An 18,289-nucleotide genomic window follows, 5' to 3' on the forward strand; every position below is an offset into this window, starting at 1 on the left:
TGTTACAGAATTTTTAACAGTAAGGTTTTAAATACACAAATGTAAAAATCAATTTAGTGCCAATTTTTATTGAGCTGTTTCACTGTGTTTTACAGCAGATTTTTTTTAAATACATGTTTATTTAGCAGATCTTATATCTAGATTATTTATCCTACTCCTTACCAACATCCCAAATTTGAAGTTAAGTGCTTGTTTTCTTTTGGTCTCTTAGCAGCATGAGGATCATGCACTGCTTATTGAGTGGTGATACAATACATTTATTAACAAACCATAGTGGGTTTTGAGCTCCTCAAAAAGATGTTTAGAAAAACTATAAACAATAGAAAGTGTTAGGCAATTTAAATATAGTGTTGCTACAATGCCACTTATAATAAAATGGGCATGAGCGAGCAAATAATCTGATTGATAGAAACTAGGTTAGATCATATACATACATCTTTGGCCTCATAACCAAGAGTTATTTACACCACTTTCTTCTGTACATCTATATCAGTACACTCAACATTTCATCGTTTATATTTCCCTTATAGTGTTTCATTTCAATTACCCACAACCAACTCATCACCAAGGCTTTCCAGAGCATAAAGCCCTAGGGCCTCCTAACATTATTAGATAAAGTTAAAGGTTCAGATACTGCTATCCTTATGTCGAGTAATATCTTACTCCCCGAGCCTCTGAAGCCAAAGAGTCTTAAAGGAAGTACATCCATACAAAATCTCTAGAGGATATTTTGTTTTTAAATATTACAGTTTTGTAAAAAAGCATACACACACACACACACACACACACACACACACACACACACACACACACTCAGAATCTTCATGAACACAAGTATAACATTCCTGGAGGTCCTAAAACGTTTGAACAAATATTCATCTATACTGAGTCCGAACTTCAGATGGTGTAAATTGGTACAACTGTGTTGATTTTCACCAGCCTAAAATAGGGCCCCTTATTCTCAAGGGATGTTATACGGAATTTGCCTTTTTATAGAACGGTAAATTAAAAAGCCCCCAGAAGTCTCTAAAAACTTGATCTCAAATTCATAATTTGTTTTTAAAAATAAACTACACTAACTAGATAACACTTTTGCTCTGCTAATTAATATTTTGATTGAAGAAGTCTGAGTTATGCAAACGGAAATACCTTTGAACGTGCTTTTATAATTTTAAACGTAAAAACTAATTTTCCTCCAAACTGGTTTCACACACGTCTAGTTACACTAAAATGATTTAAGACTAACTAGTACTCCAGAAATCTGGGTTTACTATGAAAATTCTCATAGCCCTAAAATGATAGCTGTTCTTTAAATAGTATTTGTGTTCTCCAATTCAGTAGCACTAGAATAATACACAGAACAACCTTTTCCACTGTGTAATTTTCACAACTGATACTAAACACATCAGTCACGTTACTTACAGAGAACACATTATTTATAGTGTTTCTTTACACTGGCTGGTCTACTGAAAGTAGCTATTGTTTAAAAATTACGTTTCAGACTAAGAAGTACCCTGCAGAATTTGAGAACAGGATCCAGACTTCAAGTCACAAAGCTGTACTTTGGGGCTTTTGGTACCAACTGTAACAAGAGAAACAGAACAATGTAAAAAACAACACTTAACAAGGAATAAAAAGAGCCTAACTACAAAGATATAAAGAAACTATCAGCTTTATAAGATTTCACACACATTTGAACTGATAAAGTTACCAAAAAGATTTTTAAAAATGTATTGCAACTACAATAGATTTATATTTTAAGTTTCTGCATACAGTTCTACTAAATTTCCCACATTAACAATATATTTAAGGGTCGTTGGGCAGGAGTTCTCAAACTTCCTTTGCGACAACAAAAATTACTACCAGACCTCAGGAGGTGGGACTGAAGCCTGAGCCCTGCTGCCCCAGGTGTGGGGGCCAAAGTCAAAACCCAAGCTCCACCACCCCAGGTAGGATGACCAAAGCCAAAGCCTAAAAGCTTCAGCTCCAGGCAGGAAGCCTATAAACCTGAGCCCTGCTGCCCAGGACAGGAGTCTTCAGGTTTTGGCTTTGGATCCAGGCCCCAGCAAGTCTAATCCAGCCCTGGCACCCCATTAAAACAGGGCTGGACCCACTTTGGGGTCCCAACCCACAATTTGAGAACCACTGTTGTAAGAGAAACAAGGCTGCTCTTTTTCATAGATTTATGAATTAAGAATATAGTCCCTTGTCTATTACTAAAAAAAAAAATCTTTAGAGAACAGTAAATACATACAGTATACAATACGCATTCAACTCCAATAGATCTCAAGACCAAATACTGATTTAGCTGCATTAATCTGAGTTGTGTGTATTTAGAAACACTAGCTGAACCATGCACACTCGGTGGTGCATGGTTTGCTCATTTCAAAAATGCAAAAGGGGTACTTTGCTTTCGTAACAGTATAAGCCCGAATTAAGAGATTTTATTTAAAAAATGACCTCGGTTTTACAAAGCCTTTGATATTATTTGCTTGAAAATAGACACGACTGTTGCATAGGTAAAAAGCCATTATAGAAAAAAATGCTAATTTTTAATCGTTTGCCCCTTACTTCAACCCAAATATAGATATGAACTTCTTAAAAATATATACATACCTGCTATTAAGCAGTGCTTGGTAGCAACTGGAGACATATGATGGCTATAAACTGTTCCCTCAAAATTAAACACATCTGCAGGCTGGTAATTAAAAGAAAACATCCATCAGCTTTTCCCCTTGATTAATATCATAATGAAAAATGCTTAACAATTTTAAAGAAGATTCAAATTCTTAAGTTAGAGTTACTGTTTACAGGGCTGCTCACATGCTAACTCTCTACTGACTAAGTGCTTAATCATGAAAAGTCATGCTATCAGAACTAGACATCCAGCACTGGCAGGTCATGGAGCTAACGTCGCAGAGTACTAAAGCCTGGAAGAAAATACTCTGATTACAGTGAAAGGAGGGAAAAAAGGAGGAAGAAAAAGTAGCAAGGAAGAAGGTGGGGTATGGAAATGGAAATCAGTGGTAACACTGGTCTACAATTTTTGAGAAGTCGTCTGCTTCAGAGATAAAATGTGATATTTATTATGTATTTTGATGTGCTGAATTCAAATATGACAACTAAAACAACTGATTGGCTACTGTTTCTAAGATATTTAAGTTTTTACATTTTATGTCTATGTATATTGTGTAGATGGTAGAGTTTTAATCATAAATTGTAAACCTAGCTCTTTTCACGTGTTTATGGTTGCTTTACATGGTATTTCACCTGTCCTGTTTACGTAACACTTTAAAAATCAGCAAAAGGGTTATATAAATAAAATTTATTATGAAACAAAAGGCAAAAAACTATTATGTACATAGTTTAGTCCTATTCAGTGTCTACTCGGCGCTTCTTGGCTTGTCTCTTGTATTCATTAAATGGAGCATCTCTTGTCACTGTCCAGCAATAGTTTGCAAGCATTGATGGGCTCCATTTGCCCTGAGAGCCTGCCAGGAGATTCCACTGCTGTAGTCTGGAGCCCAAGAGCTCTGCCTTACTCTTGGGGAGTTCCAAATCCCTGACAGGTCATTCAGTTCACTTTGTGTTATGAGGTGTGGTTCAGAGGAGGAGGATGGGAGAAAATGTGGGTCCTGTGACATTGATGATTCAGGACCAGAAGTTTCATCCCCTTCCTCGTCTGACTCAAGTGAGAATGATTCTGGTGCATCAGGAACCGGCAGTCCTTCTCCGTGGGGTACTGGGCGTATAGCTGATCGAATGTTTGGATAATGCACAGTCCACTTTTTCCTCTTTGACATACCTTTCCCAACTGGAGGCACCGTGCAGAAGTAACAATTGCTGGTATGAGCTGTTGGCTCTCTCCAAATCATTGGCACTGCAAAAGGCATAGATTTCCTTTTCCTGTTCAACCACTGGCGAAGATTTGTTGCACAAGTCTGCAGCATATTTGTGGGGCCGACCTCTTGTCCTGATCTCCAATTTTGCAGCCAAAATCAAGGTGATACGCTTTCTTAACCATAGTGGTTATACTGCGCTTTTGTGATGCAAAAGTCACTTCACCACAAACATAGCAGAAGTTATCTGCACTGTTCACACAAGTAGGAGGCATCTCTGCTCACTTTGGCTAAACAGAAATGTGTCCCTTTGCAAAATCAAACACTGACAAATAAGAGAGTAGGACACTGTATTTCTACAGCTGATATAGGGCAATTTGTTCAGCAGAGTGATGTAAGCTTCGTTATGATTGCATCATCCATGACTTCTAGGAACAACATGATGCAATTCATATCATGTATGATGCAATACCAGCTTCAGATTGCATCATTCATTGTTTTGCCTAAAAAGCAAGTACTGTCCAAACCCAGTCATAGATTTATTCATAGACCCAGTCAAAGATGTATTTTAGTCATTTCTGGTTTCAATTGAGATCCCTTCCCTTTATAACTCACTTATCCTCCGCCATTCCCAAGTCAAGGGTCGTATATACTGACCCAATAGCATATCTTGAAAACTAGAGCCAATCAACAATTTTAAGCATCATTTTCGTTCTCAGTGACCCAGAATTAGTAAAGTTGGACTACATTTATTTCAGAAGCATTTTGGCTGTAGAGCAGTGTAATAGGAAAGAAAGAAAATGTTGCATACCAGAGCTAATACCTCTTGTTAATCACATACAAAATATCCTACCTCAAAAAAAGTATATAAACAAAAGGCAATAGTGAGTGGCTAAACTGAAGTGTCATCTTAATTTTAAAGTTGGTTCCTTATTTTATATATTTTTCTCCCATTTTCTGTTGGGACTCAAGAGCCATGTTGACAAGTTCCTGAAATCACCTCTGTTTTGTTGTTTACATACTAAAATATAAGCCACCAAATACACGTAATGGTAATATTAGTTTTCGTGCACATAAAGAACCTTGACTTCTCAAATTTCCTTACCAGTGTCCTCAATTTTTCAACATCAGTGTTGCATTATTGTCACAGTTCCTGAATTGTTTAGTACTGTCTCCCCCTTATCGATATTTTAAAGCTTGGTGGCTTCTCACAACCAAATAAGGACACGAGTTTGGACTGTTTTGTGATTTACATACTGTTTATTACATAATCTGATCTAATCTGGATTTTTAAAACTACAATTTGAAAATTTGAATTTTTTGGCATGACTAGATACAGCCTAAGATTTTATTGGGACGAACAGACCTGTTTCAAACTGCATAGTTGTGCAATGTTTTACTGAATCTCTGATAGCGCCAGTCATTTTAGAAACTTAAATTACTTCCGTGTTTAGTTTTCATAAAAATTGTTGCTGACTACTTAGACTCGGAGAAAACTGGAAGTGAAAGGAAGCAGCACTTTCATAGCTCTATCACAGAGTTCTTTGCGCTCTCTCAACAGAAAATCTAGAATTCCTGATCTATAAGATTTGAAAACTTGGCCTTCTGAATAAGATCTCAGCTTAAAAAAAAATATTAGAATTGTCAAGAGAAAATAAAGGTTGGAATGGATTCAAATGTTAGTGAGAAGAGGTTTCAAATCCATTTGGTATCCATAGATTCATGTTCAATTCCAGGAAAAATCATCATCAAAATAGGATTATTATCCAAACAAAAAACCTCGCAGTTCCTTCTGACCCTATGATTCCATAAATGAGTTAATATTTGGTCTTTAATAGAATGAAAGTGATAAAAATGCTATTTAAAAATGATAACACTGGAAACATCTCAGTAATTTCCTTTTCAACATGGCACCTCCAAAGACAATGCTTGTTCATGAATCCTTCAATTTTATGTTTCATATCTAGTATATTTGTATTTCTACCTTGAAGTGGTAGGGTCAGTGCATTAAATTTGCATGATATATCCACCAGGTAAGCTAATGTAGTCAAGAAATCCATATTACTCATGTTATCTGCAAGATCTGTTTTCCCAAGAAGAAAAATTCTGATTTTGTCAGGCAATTCAAAGATGTATTGTAACACTTTCCCATGTGATAACCACAACTTTACTGTGAAACAGGCTGTAATCCAACTCAGCTTCTATCTCTTTGCACACTAAGACACTGTGTGTTCACTGCCTGGGATTTTATAAAGTTAACACCACTACTGAAGGCCTAAGTACTTCAGGTCACAACTTTTTCAGTGCTGATGCCTGGTGATGAATCATTCAGTGTGTCCAAACGATGCCACTTCCTTTACTCGCGCTGCAACCCCATTGTTCTTCCCGGCCATGGCTGCTGCCTCACCACACAGCACAGCACACCTCACAGTGTCCAATTAACACCTTCATCCATCATTAATTTATCATCAAGGATCTTGAATATTTGCTCACTGGTTGTTCAGGGTTTCTTTGCAAAATAAAAATTCTTCAACTATTGAACTGCTTTGACAAATCTCACACAACACAGAAACTGAGCCAGGTTGGCTATGTTTGTGGATTCATCAAACTATGGTGAAAAATATTGACTTCTTCACTTGTTCTACCAACTGGTCCTGAACATTTTCTGCAAGGTCATCAGTGCATCAATGGATGGTATTATTTGACATGGGAATGGTTTTCAGTGCCATGACTGCTTGTTTCCCAACTTAATTCTTCATGGCTATTGCTGGTGAAAGTGTAAGGGTCTTGCCAGTGGTGTGTGCCTGCTTGCATTTTGTAATTCACAATAACGTAAGATGAGCTTTTGAAGAACTGCTGCTTCTTTAGACATGACTTTGTTTTTATTCTTCTAGTTTCTGAAGGAAAAGTTTGTGGCTCTTGTTTACTAATTCCAGGGGTTTCATTTCTGAATGTCTCTGTAGTTTCCCTGGCTTCATACTTTCATTTACTAACACTTGAAAACAAAGGCCACATTGTGGCTGTGAACTTTCTGCAGCAATACTGAGACGCAAAATCCAAACAGCAAAGAATCCTGTGGCACCTTATAGACTAACAGACATTGTGGAGCATGAGCTTTCGTGGGTGAATACCCACTTCGTCAGATGCATGCATCTGACGAAGTGGGTATTCACCCACGAAAGCTCATGCTCCAAAACGTCTGTTAGTCTATAAGGTGCCACAGGAGTCTTTGCTGCTTTTACAGATCCAGACTAACACAGCTACTCCGATAGTTACTCTGTTTGGATTTTAAGTATTATCATATTGTCTACTTTTCTTCCTTTTCTGTTTAACTTTATTAAAATCTTCATTTTCAGCTTAAGATCTGCCACATGTAAGTCTTAGTACTTGGTCAAAATCATTCTATTATAAAGAAAAGATCCACCTCTCTCTCTTTCCACCCCTCAACCATCTGCTAGTGCCAGAAGAGTGGGCAGGGAGCCTCCGTTTGCCCTCTGCACCACCAAGGGCTTTCAGCCAAGAGGCTTCCTGAACGCTTCCTCCAGAAGGAAGTCTCTCTGCTGAAGGTCCCCTGCAAGAGCAGAGGGCACAACAGGCTTCCAGCCTAACAGCAACAGCACATAAGAGACACCAATCCATTTAAGTCTAGCTAAATAGGCTGATTTACAGCTTAATATGGAATTTTTAAGCCTAGTTAATAGTCTCCTAATTAGAAAAACAAAAATGGGCATTATTGATTAAAATTTCCCCGTCCCCGCCAGCCACTGAAGGCTCCCACATGAACTTTCATGGTTCACCAAGGAAGCCACAGCTCACGGTTAGGGAAGCACTAGTTTAATGTGAGGGTTTATGATAAGTGGCACATTGTGTCCTGACATTTTAACAATTACGAAGTTCAACAGTTTAAATTTGGGACTTCATCTTTAATTTTGTGGACAATGTCAGGTAATTTCATTTTTGTTGTTATGTTTCTTTTTTTTTTTTTAAATAGTTTAAAATTGCTTTTTATTTTAAAGAATGAACTCAAATCTTTTGGAAATACACCATTTTGTAGCAGTTTAGACACGAAATGTCCTTTATATACTGTTTACATTTTGTAACTCATTCTAAGAGAATGGTCTAAAGTAGAATCTCGTTCTTGCTAAGCACACAACACACTTTAAACAACAAAACACAAACACTACCTCCTCCCTCCACAAAAATAAAGCTATACATCTCAACATTTCACTTTTAAAAGGTTGTGAAAATAATAATTTATTATTCAATCAATCATATAAATATAGCCTATTGTGTCCTTGGGATGACAGAATCTCCAGTTTCCATGATCGTCTCACCTTAATGCATGAGCCAATATTCTTGGCAAACAATGTCAATGTAAGGCCATTGATACATGAAATAAGAGATTAACCACAGTCCAAAATTCATATATCAGCTACTAGAGGACAGAATTTAGTAGCAGATTAATAGCTGTAATATGCAAATTTCATTTAAGTCATGACAAATTGGTTAGTGTTTCTCCTCATGGTTTCTCTTGTTTTATTGCTTTAAGCTTACAAATCCTCTCACGCAAATATGGCAAAAGGTTTAAGCCATCAAAGACAGTGTTCATATTGCATATAATTATAACAAATGTGCTCCCATGGTACACTACCAGTGCTATGCAAATAAGATAACCAACAATTATCATTGTTCACTAGGTGTTCAACACCTCACGTGAAATAAATTATGCTCTCAGACCAGTTGCTGCTGGACAAATGTACATATACCACAAAGTCTACCATAACAAATCACATTCTTATTGGCAGGCTAAGCAGAAAAACCAGGCAATCATGAAGACTTTGAACTACCATATTATGGGTAACATAAAAGTGGTTTCTAAAACAAGGCTGAAGCATGGTGGCAAGTATGGGAGTGCCTAAACTTCTGCCCTTTCATTCCGTACTTACCGTTTTGAATGCTACCAATCTGACATTTTTCATCCTTCAAAATGCTGAGCAACTCTCACTGAGCTCAATGGGAATTTCAGGAACGCAATCCCTTAAAAAGGGTGCTCAGCATATCACAAGGTCGAGTGCATAGGAAGTTATGAAAATGGTTAGTAATTACTTACTTGTAATGTGTTTGTATCCCATATTTTCAGTGTTTTATCAAATGAGCTTGATGTAAATATGCCAGTGTCACGAGGGTACCATTGAACTGTCTCTACGCTGAACTTGTGTACATCAGGATGGCTCCTATAATACAATAATAAAATTGTACTGGTTAAGGTCAGCAGTGTATTTTTGATTTGATACTAATTGACCAAGGTGGTTTTTAAAAAATTTTTACTAGGTTTTCTTCTTTTTTTTTTATTTTTATTTTTTAAACTACTGGGTCTAAATTTTCAAAAGCGACCAGTAATTTTGGTGCCTCAGTTTCTGAGTGACCAATTTGAGCCCCCTTGGGGCTGATTGTCAGAAAGCACTGATCATCTGCTCTCTCAAAACCAAGCTATTTTGACGTGTCTCAAGTTGGGAACCCAAATACTGAGACACCAAAATCTGTAGTCACTCTCGAAAAATGTAAGTTTTGACATTTAAATATTATTTTAGGGCCTGACTCTAAAAACAGTTATGACCCTGGTGAGCTCTGCTGACTTAAATGGGATCCATATTATATGCACAAGTTTGCAGGAGTGGGGTCTTTAACAAATATTTGCTAATGGTAATGTTAAATCACAACTATGACTTAAGTGCCACAAAATTTTACTATTTTAGTATGTTGCTAACCACACAGTCTTAGTTCCAGTAGTAATCTGGGCAAGATCAACACTTAAGGGAATTTAGATAGTATCTTGCAACACAGATCCTGTTCGATTTCATCTTCACAGGCTCCTGAATACATTTCAATTTAATGAGATCTTGAGAATCAGTGAACTATTTAGGATAGCATATTAGAATCTCAAGTGGTTGCTGAGGAACTATAATTGGATCTCTGCTCCTATTAGTATCCTTATCACTGAGAGTCTCACCTCTTTTAGATGTTCCCAAAGCTCACCGTCATTACAAGTGAACTCAGGAAAATAAAATGACAGGGATCAAGATTTAGAACAATGGTGAAGTGGTGAGCTTCAGGACTCTAGGATACCCTCCATCAAGTCCATACATAGATGTATCATAGCATTACAATACAGAGGAGAATATCTGTCTTTGCTACAGCACAGAATCACTCAGTGGAGCTGTAGAGACAGGTGAAGTGTAGAATCCGAAATTTCCTCTCCCTCTGAAGCCATCTCCTAGTTTAAAACACTTAAGCCATTCTCTGTGTCTGCTGAGAAAAATCTGTCATATTAGAACCAGTCTCTGCTATGCTAGGCAGTGTCTTGTCTTACAGTAGGAAGATGTCTTTTAGTAAAAATCACAATCTGAAGCAGATTCACAGGGCTCAGAATCTATAGTTCATTTTGACCATGAGATGAAAATGGAAGCACAGGTTTAATCTCTCAAATATCTGGAGGCTGTTAAGAGTCGTATCTTCAAGAAAAATCACCACAGTGCTTAGATCAGTGTTTCTCAAGTTGGGGTCGTCGCTTGTGTAGGGAAAGCCCCTGGTGGGCCGGGCCGGTTTGTTTATGGCCCTGTCCACAGGTCTGGTCGATTGCAGCTCCCACTGGCCGCGGTTCGCTGCTCCAGGCCAACGGAGCTGCTGGAAGCGGCACAGGGTGAGGGACTTACTGGCTGCCGCTTCCAGCAGCCCCTATTGGCCTGCAGCGGTGAACCGTGGCCCGCGGGAGCCGCGATCGGCCGGACCTGAGGACAGGGCAAGTAAACAAACCGTCCCAGCCCACCAGGGGCTTTCCCTACACAAGTGGCGACCCCAGTTTGAGAAACAGTGGCTTAGATTCTTTCTGACTGCCAATGCAATTTATTCAGGACTCCCCTTGACACATAGAAATTACAACTCTGTAAAACACAGCAGCACAAGTACTAAAGGCTCTTGTCTTCTTCTTAATGGCAGGCATTGGCTTGTGATGTTCTGAATCAGGAAGAGGGATAATTATTTCCCCTGTCTAGTTTAACTCCAGATATTATATTAGAAATCTATATGAATTATAGATAATTACATTTAATACTACTAGGCTCTTTGCCTCATTTTAATTCTCTTTGGTAAATATGTATTTCCTATTGTATCATTGGATAGAGTCTAATGAATGAGATTAAGTTTTAAAGCTGGAAATAAGAGATGTATCTATCTAAGGATTGTGCCTGTTGTGGAAACAAACTGACATCCATCTAACAGTATAGTCTTGATGTGGCCAAAAACAGGGTCTTCAGCTATGGAATATTCCACTCATTCTTGACATACACTAAGAAGTGTAATGATGGCATCGTTCAAGGCTGGATTCAGAATTATTCTCTTATTTAATATTTTATGTTGTTAGTGTGTATTATGTAATTTTGTTATGTTTAAGAGTTTGTTCCAATTCTGGGATTTATTCACTTAATGTTAATCATCATTTTAGTTTGTCCAGACACTCATAAGGATGGACATCTAGAGACCGCAGGTTATTAACAGTATCTGTACCATGTTTTGATGCATTCTCTAGCATCTTTTATTAAAACTATCATGAGACACAGGAAAAAAGTCTTTGCTTGTGGGAGGGCCCAACTTCCTAAGTACAAGGATGGGCAACAATAAATACATAAAAAGAACAAATCCATATGACCTGCAGGGAAAGTCTGACAAATCTGTAAGGGCATTGGAGACTTGTGAGTAAGTTATATAGCTGCATTAATTCTACTACAGGGCTACCATATATACTGAGTTTCTGTCAGTTTTAGCCGTAATATTGTAGCATGAATTGTGAATAAAAATTATGGCCTCTTTCGCCAGTAATATTGGGACTGTCCTCATTCAAGCATGACCTTGGTAAATTCCAGATTACCACTGCATGAATCATTTATGTCTAGAACCCTTTAAATAGTTTTTCCAACTTCATAAGTAACTAGCTGTAAATTATTTTAGATTCTATCCAGTTTACTAAAGAAAGTAAAGTGTAAATTACTGTCCTTATGCCTAGACATAGCACTGTACATCTACATGGTCAATTTCAGTGTGGGATAATATGAAAGAGCCAGAATAAGGAATCTGTGAGTGGAAAACAGGAAAAGCAGGGTTTTCTAGTGGTTAAAACAGGACTGTAAATCAGGAGACTAGGCTTCTATTGCTGACTCTGCCACCGATGATCTGTGAGGTCCTAGGCAACACACAATCTCTGTGTGCCTCCAATTTTCCACTCTGTAAAAATAACCAGTGTTTTACGGTATTGAACTCCTTGGATGAAAAGTTTTATACAACTGTATCATCAGTAGATTCCTATTTTTACAGGTATTATTAATGAAACAACTAGCCAACATTTAAAAAACAAAACAAAACAACACTCCAAACAGCTGCTCCTACAACTTCAGAATTGATATATTATATTTTTAACTGAGTGTGTCATCAATATGTTTTTTTTAATCCACTTTCTCTGGTCCTATGCGTGATTAGGGTTTTATGCAGGAAGTAAAATACTGTAAAATACTAAAGTGCAACAATTTGTGAATTCAATGCAAAAATACACAATAAAATTGCTAAAAATATTTCACAGTGATTTTTTTTTTTTTGAAAGGAACATACCTGCCCACAGAGCAAATTGCTTTACATGTATAACATGGTTTTCTGCTGAAGTTTTCAAGGTCATAAAGTACAATAACACCATCTGATCCACCTGATAACATGCTGTAAGAACAAACATAACATAGCTTTTAGATATCCTACACTCACAATGTGTTCAAAATAACTGAATGTTCACATTCAGCAAAGTAATTTCTATAAAATATAGATGATAATAAAAACAGCATAATTTACTTACTATCTTCCTTCAACAGGTTCAATATCCAGGGTGTTAACACCACTCCCATGGATTCTTTCCACATCTCTATCTTTGTTTAGCTCCAAGCTTAGTACCCTTTAAAAAAAATAGACTATATCAAACCATGAACAGTGAGAATCAGGAAGTACTTGAATTTTACCTTTTCTTTAGTACAATAGAAGAAGTCAAATTTGTGATCCTCAGAATTCTTCTTTGACTCAATACATGCAATTATTACCCTTTACATTTTAAAGTAAAAGTTCAGACTTGATGTAGAACTAAAAATAAGAAATGTGTGACTGGCTGAAATTACCACACTGTATATTATTTGGAGGTGGAGAACTATAAATCTTTATTTAGCAATTAATGTCAACAAATGTATAACTGAAAATTGGCATATAATGCAAGTATCAGAAATATAAAAAAGTGAAATGAAATGTTTATATACTTTTATATCTAATATATTCACAAATAAGTTAGTCTTCATCCCAATTATGATCATTTGGTAGTTTATTTAGTAAAACTAGGACACCTAGTGGACAAACCAGTTATTTTAGTAAATGAAAAAGTGATTTGTTATACAGAATGAATAAGAAAACTACCACCACGTGATAATTATAAAAAAAATAAATGTTTTCCACATCTTTTGTATCACTAAGAAAGAAACAAAATGACAGCCTCATGAAAATTATTTCTGATAAAAATTCAAATTCAGCTAATGAAACATCAGAAGCATTCACTGTGTTACGGACAAGATTTGTTTTTACTCCTAATTTGTATGATTATGCAAACCCAGCTACTGTTGCAAGTGTCAATCAAGCAATATCCTACTGTTGTAACTGACAAGAATAACTACAATGTTCCTCAACATCCAATCAAAGATAACAAAGATACTTGGTCTTAAAAAAATACAAATTAAGCAAAAAAATGTGTTGCTGAGATCACAACGCGCTCTGAGTTTATTATCCATGATGAAACAACACCAAAAAAAAAAAAAAAAAAAAAAGACTCAGCATTTTATAGATTTAGAAAAACACTAAGTAGTTCATTTGACCAAAAGACATATGAATAGCAAAAGGAAATTAATGAGAAAAATATGGTGAGTTCATAGTTGTGGGTTTATTAAAATATTTCTATGAAAGTCCTTTCACATTTCAATTGATGTCTTCTAATTACTGCAAAGTGAAACTAGCTTTGAACAAGGTAGCTGATAACCAGAAACACTTTTGATACTTTCTTTGGTTCAATGAGTTACGGCTCCTCTTAGTTATGAAAACGTGATATGCACCAAAACCCAGCTCCTTAAGTGGAGTCAGAAGTCCTGCTACCATGTTATGAAAAATCTACACTCTACTGAGCAATCCCATTTGCCAACAAAAGTACAGGAAAACTACAATTTATATGCGTGAAATAAACATCCAGTTTTCAAGGTGCTGAATGTCTCCTGCAGCTGAAGTCAAATAGAGCTGGAAGTACTCAGCACTTTCACAGATTGGTACCTAAATTTTGGCTTTAGCAGTAGTCTCTTACCTACTATTCTTATACTAAAAGCTATTTATTCTCCATTGCAATCTGGAACTAAATTCTGTGCTAAATGCCACGGTGTAGCAGACCGGAAATCCTGCTGCAGCTTAATTTAAAAAATTAGGGTTCTATTGAATTAAATACAGAAAACGAATAATACAATCAGATGTTTGGATTGACAATGCATAGCTGCATCATAGAGATTCTTGAGAGGAGCTGAAGATTTTGGCAGCTGGGTAGGTGTACACATCAGGCTCTTGGTACGTGGAAAAGTGCAGGATGCTGTTTGGGATTATGAAAAACATGTAACAGACCGTGAAATCTGGTCTTTTGTGTGCTTTTACCCTACACCAGGGGTCGGCAACCTTTCAGAAGTAGTGCCCCGAGTCTTCATTTATTCACTCTAATTTAAGGTTTCATGTGCCGGTAGTACATTTTAACGGTCTTAGAAGGTCTCTTTCTATAAATCTATAATATGTAACTAAACTATTGTTGCGTGTAAATTACATAAGATTTTTAAAATGTTTAAGCAGCTTCATTTAAAGTTAAATTAAAATGCAGAGCCCCCCAGACCGGTGGCCAGGACCCAGGCAGTGAGAGTGCCACTGAAAATCAGCTCACGTGCTGCCTTCGGCACGTGTGCCAGAGGTTGCCTACCCCTGCCCTACACTATACAGATTTCATGAGGAAGACCAGCATTTCTCAAATTGGGGGTCCTGACCCAAAACAGAGCTTCGGGGTGGGGGAGTCACAAGGTTATTTTAAGGGGGGAGGGCGGCACAGTATTGCCACACTTAGTTCTCCATTGCCTTGAGAGCTGAGCGACCGGAAAGCGGCAGCTGCTGACTGAGGGCCCAACTTTGCAGGCAGCAGCACAGACATAAGGGTGGCAATACCATACTATGCCATCCGTACTTCTGTGCTGATGCTAGCAGCGGCACTGCCTTCAGAGCTGGGCAGCTGGAGAGCAGCGGCTGGTGGCCAGGAGCCCAGCTCTGAAGGCAGCACGGCCGCCAACAGCAGCACAGAAGGGTAGCAGTACTACAACACTCCCTACAATAAACCTTTTGACCCCCACCACAACTCTGTTTTGGCTCAGGACCCCCACAATTACAACATTGTAAAATTTCAGATTTAAATAGCCGAAATCATGAAATTAACTATTTAAAAATTCCTATGACCGTGAAATTGACCAAAATGGACGTAAATTTGGTAGGGCCATAATTATGGGATAATGAGACTGATTATGGTTTTACCAGAAATATTCAGCTAGTGAACCTTTTAACAATGTTGACATTTAAAATTGTCATCTTTAGGTTTCAGAATTAACATCTAATTGAGATTAAAAGAGAAATTCATGCCTCATTTATTGTTTTAGTGTGCCTGCAGATTCACGAGGCTTTAGTGTATTGGTTTTCACATAGACCTAGTCTACACTAGAAAAGATTCTCTGTTATAGCTAAATGAAAAGAATTGTGACTTGACAAGTCCAACAAGGTCCAACCATACCTCAGTGACTTATCTCTAAAATATTCAGAAAGAAGGAGAAGCCACACAAAATTATTTTAAGATATGAAGCTCAAGATGTTCATATTAGTGTCTGTGAACAGGTGCTGTATAAAGGATGTAGAACAAATACACTTGAAGGGGATGGAAATAAGCATGCTATGTTAATGTGTTCATCGTGTAGGATATAACTTAGCTTTTACAATGTCATAGTGTTTACTGTAGCATGTTACAACAACACAATGCTACATTCTGGCAAAAACAGCATTATATCACCAGGCATTGCAATGGCTGCTGCGGTGAAACGTACTTCACTGAAGCCAAACTACTTTACATGCACCAGGTAGTGGAAGGTAGCAAGCATGAGTCTGACATAGATTTGGGGTAGAGCATAATTCTTGTTTCAGAGGGATAGCCGTATTAGTCTGTATCAGCAAAAACAATAAGGAATCCTTATGGCACCTTAGAGCAGTGGTCCCCAATGTGATGCCCGCAGATGCCATGGCACCTGCAGGGGCATTTATGTGTGCCCACCTCTTGACATGGGAGCGCCTGCCCCGAGGAGTGCAGCCGCCGGACAAGCAGCCACTAAAATGCCACCAAGAAGCGTTGTTGCTGAAATGCCAGTGCTTCTCGGTGGCATTTTGGCAGCGACGCTTCTCGATGACGTCACTTCTCGGGGGCATTTTGGCAACTAGTCGTCCGGTGCCCGCCACACTGAAAGGTTGGAGACCACTGCCTTAGAGACTAACAAATTTATAAAGCATTTGCCCAAATATATTTGTTAGTCTCTAAGGTGCCACAAGGACTCCTTGTCATAATTCTTGTGTATTTTAAAACACTATATAACACAGTTAAAGTGTGTAACTGAAATGAACACAGCCAGTACTATACATAACTTTGTCCAGCCAAAGGACAACAGGCTAGATCACTACTTCCATGCAGCCAACTCTCATTTTATCAACATTCTTAGTAATAGTTGTAATTTTTTTTATTAAAACCCCAGCTTCATGAATTGTGTGATTACATGAGAATCTCAGTTTTCATTTTCTAAGAAGGAGGTTTCCAGCCTTAGTGGTTACAGAAAAGTTTAAACATGTGAAACCAAACACACAAAATCCAGAAAGTAAGTAAAAAGAATCCAACATACATGCTTTTAAATATCTTATTTTTGGACTCGCATTATTTTTGAATGCTTGGGGTTGGCACTAATACTACCATCTCTAGACTAAACACCTATTTTAGAGTGACTACTCTCAGAAACAACGTTGTACACAATAGCACCAATTAATATAATCCTTCACATCTGAAGAAATCATTTAATTAATAGCCCGTCCTCTTTTTTCAAACAAACGTCGATACAGAGAGCTGGTAAAAAAAAGCTTAATTGGAAAGGGCCGGGGGGCGGCGCGGGCGCAGAGAGGAAGCCGAAATAGAGGGGAAGAGCGTGACCCTTGGTTGCATCCACTGACACTCAAACTGGAAGCGAGGGTAAAATACAGACAAACGAGACCGACATGTCATGCCCAAACGCTCGCCGTGACAGGACAGTGTCAGGTCCTGCCATTCCATTCCCAGTGAAAAGCTCTGGCCCAGCAGGGCCCTATCGATGTCTAGTGGTGGGCAAAGGACGACACTGGTGTAAAAACATCACCCCCTACCCCGAGTGGAGACACTAAGGCACGGCCCCGTCACCCGGTCCTGCCTCCCACAGCCAGAGTCACACCCCAGCCGAGAAGAGACTGAACTGCAGGACCCGAAAGACTCTTTACCTCCGGGTGGACTCAGCCCGGCGCAACCGCAACGGATCGTCGAGACCGGCCTGGCGGGCTGAAATGAAGGCCAACATGGCGGGACAGAGCAAGTACCAGACCCAAGAACGCCGCCATGTTGTAAATAGGGTGACGCCGATTGGCTCAATGCGAAACGATCGTGACCAATACAGAGCGCGGTTATTGGATAGTCGACAACCCACCTCTAAGCAGGCGAGACAGAGACTGAGACAGGGGACCGGGCATGTACACGGTGCTCTGAGCTTAGGGGGCGCTGCTGAGACGGAAGGGGCGGGGCACGTACAAGGTGCTCACAGCGTTGAGGGCGCTGCTGAGACGGAAGGGGCGGGGCACGTACAAGGTGCTCACAGCGTTGAGGGCGCTGCTGAGACGGAAGGGGCGGGGCACGTGCACGGTGCTCACAGCGTTGGGGGCGGAGCCGAAACGGAGGGGGTGTGGCACATACGTGAAGGTCACAGCGTCGGGGGCGGGGCCGAAGCGGAAGGGGCGGGGCAGGTATTTGGCGCGGTCGGGCTCAGGGGCGGGGCCTGTGAAGATGCTGGCCTGGCGGCTTGGGGGCGGCGTTATCGCGGCAGAGTGAGCGGGTCTCGCTCGGCAGGATGGGCAGGCTCTGGGGGCTCCTGCGCGCTCTGCGGCTCCGGCTCCTCGGGCTAGAGAAGCAGTTTGTGGGTAGCGACCAGTTTGGAAACAAATACTACAAGATCCCCAAACACCAAACCTGGGCTGGTAAGAGT

The 18,289-nt window shown here is 39.0% G+C and overlaps 2 protein-coding genes across 8 annotated transcripts in view; one reads left to right on the forward strand and one right to left on the reverse strand.

The window, feature by feature from the left end:
* The window catches only part of ERCC8 (ERCC excision repair 8, CSA ubiquitin ligase complex subunit), a 57,110-nt gene extending 39,279 nt beyond the window's left edge, over positions 1 to 17,831 (reverse strand). For 2 of the 6 annotated variants that reach the window (XM_050947052.1, XM_050947048.1), the window contains exons 1-6: positions 17,535 to 17,678; positions 12,733 to 12,828; positions 12,498 to 12,599; positions 8,950 to 9,073; positions 2,617 to 2,698; positions 1,514 to 1,582 (exon numbers count right to left, since the gene is read on the reverse strand). In XM_050947052.1, the coding sequence (XP_050803009.1) occupies positions 1,514 to 1,582; positions 2,617 to 2,698; positions 8,950 to 9,073; positions 12,498 to 12,599; positions 12,733 to 12,828; positions 17,535 to 17,611 (550 nt within the window). In that variant the 5' untranslated portion in view covers positions 17,612 to 17,678. Of the gene's footprint in view, positions 1 to 1,513; positions 1,583 to 2,616; positions 2,699 to 8,949; positions 9,074 to 12,497; positions 12,600 to 12,732; positions 12,829 to 17,534; positions 17,680 to 17,737 lie in introns of those variants that run through there. The other 4 variants (XM_050947051.1, XM_050947049.1, XM_050947050.1 and 1 more) reach the window with 4 other exon arrangements.
* A 230-nt stretch (positions 17,832 to 18,061) lies between these two features.
* Positions 18,062 to 18,289, forward strand: part of NDUFAF2 (NADH:ubiquinone oxidoreductase complex assembly factor 2) — a 151,042-nt gene continuing 150,814 nt past the window's right edge. Inside the window, exon 1 of one of the 2 annotated variants that reach the window (XM_050947174.1) lies at positions 18,062 to 18,281. In XM_050947174.1, the coding sequence (XP_050803131.1) occupies positions 18,155 to 18,281 (127 nt within the window). In that variant the 5' untranslated portion in view covers positions 18,062 to 18,154. The remainder of the gene's footprint in view (positions 18,282 to 18,289) is intronic. The other variant, XM_050947172.1, reaches the window with a different exon arrangement.

The sequence above is a fragment of the Gopherus flavomarginatus genome, chromosome 3 (assembly GCF_025201925.1).
Source record: "Gopherus flavomarginatus isolate rGopFla2 chromosome 3, rGopFla2.mat.asm, whole genome shotgun sequence".
NCBI lineage: Eukaryota > Metazoa > Chordata > Testudines > Testudinidae > Gopherus > Gopherus flavomarginatus.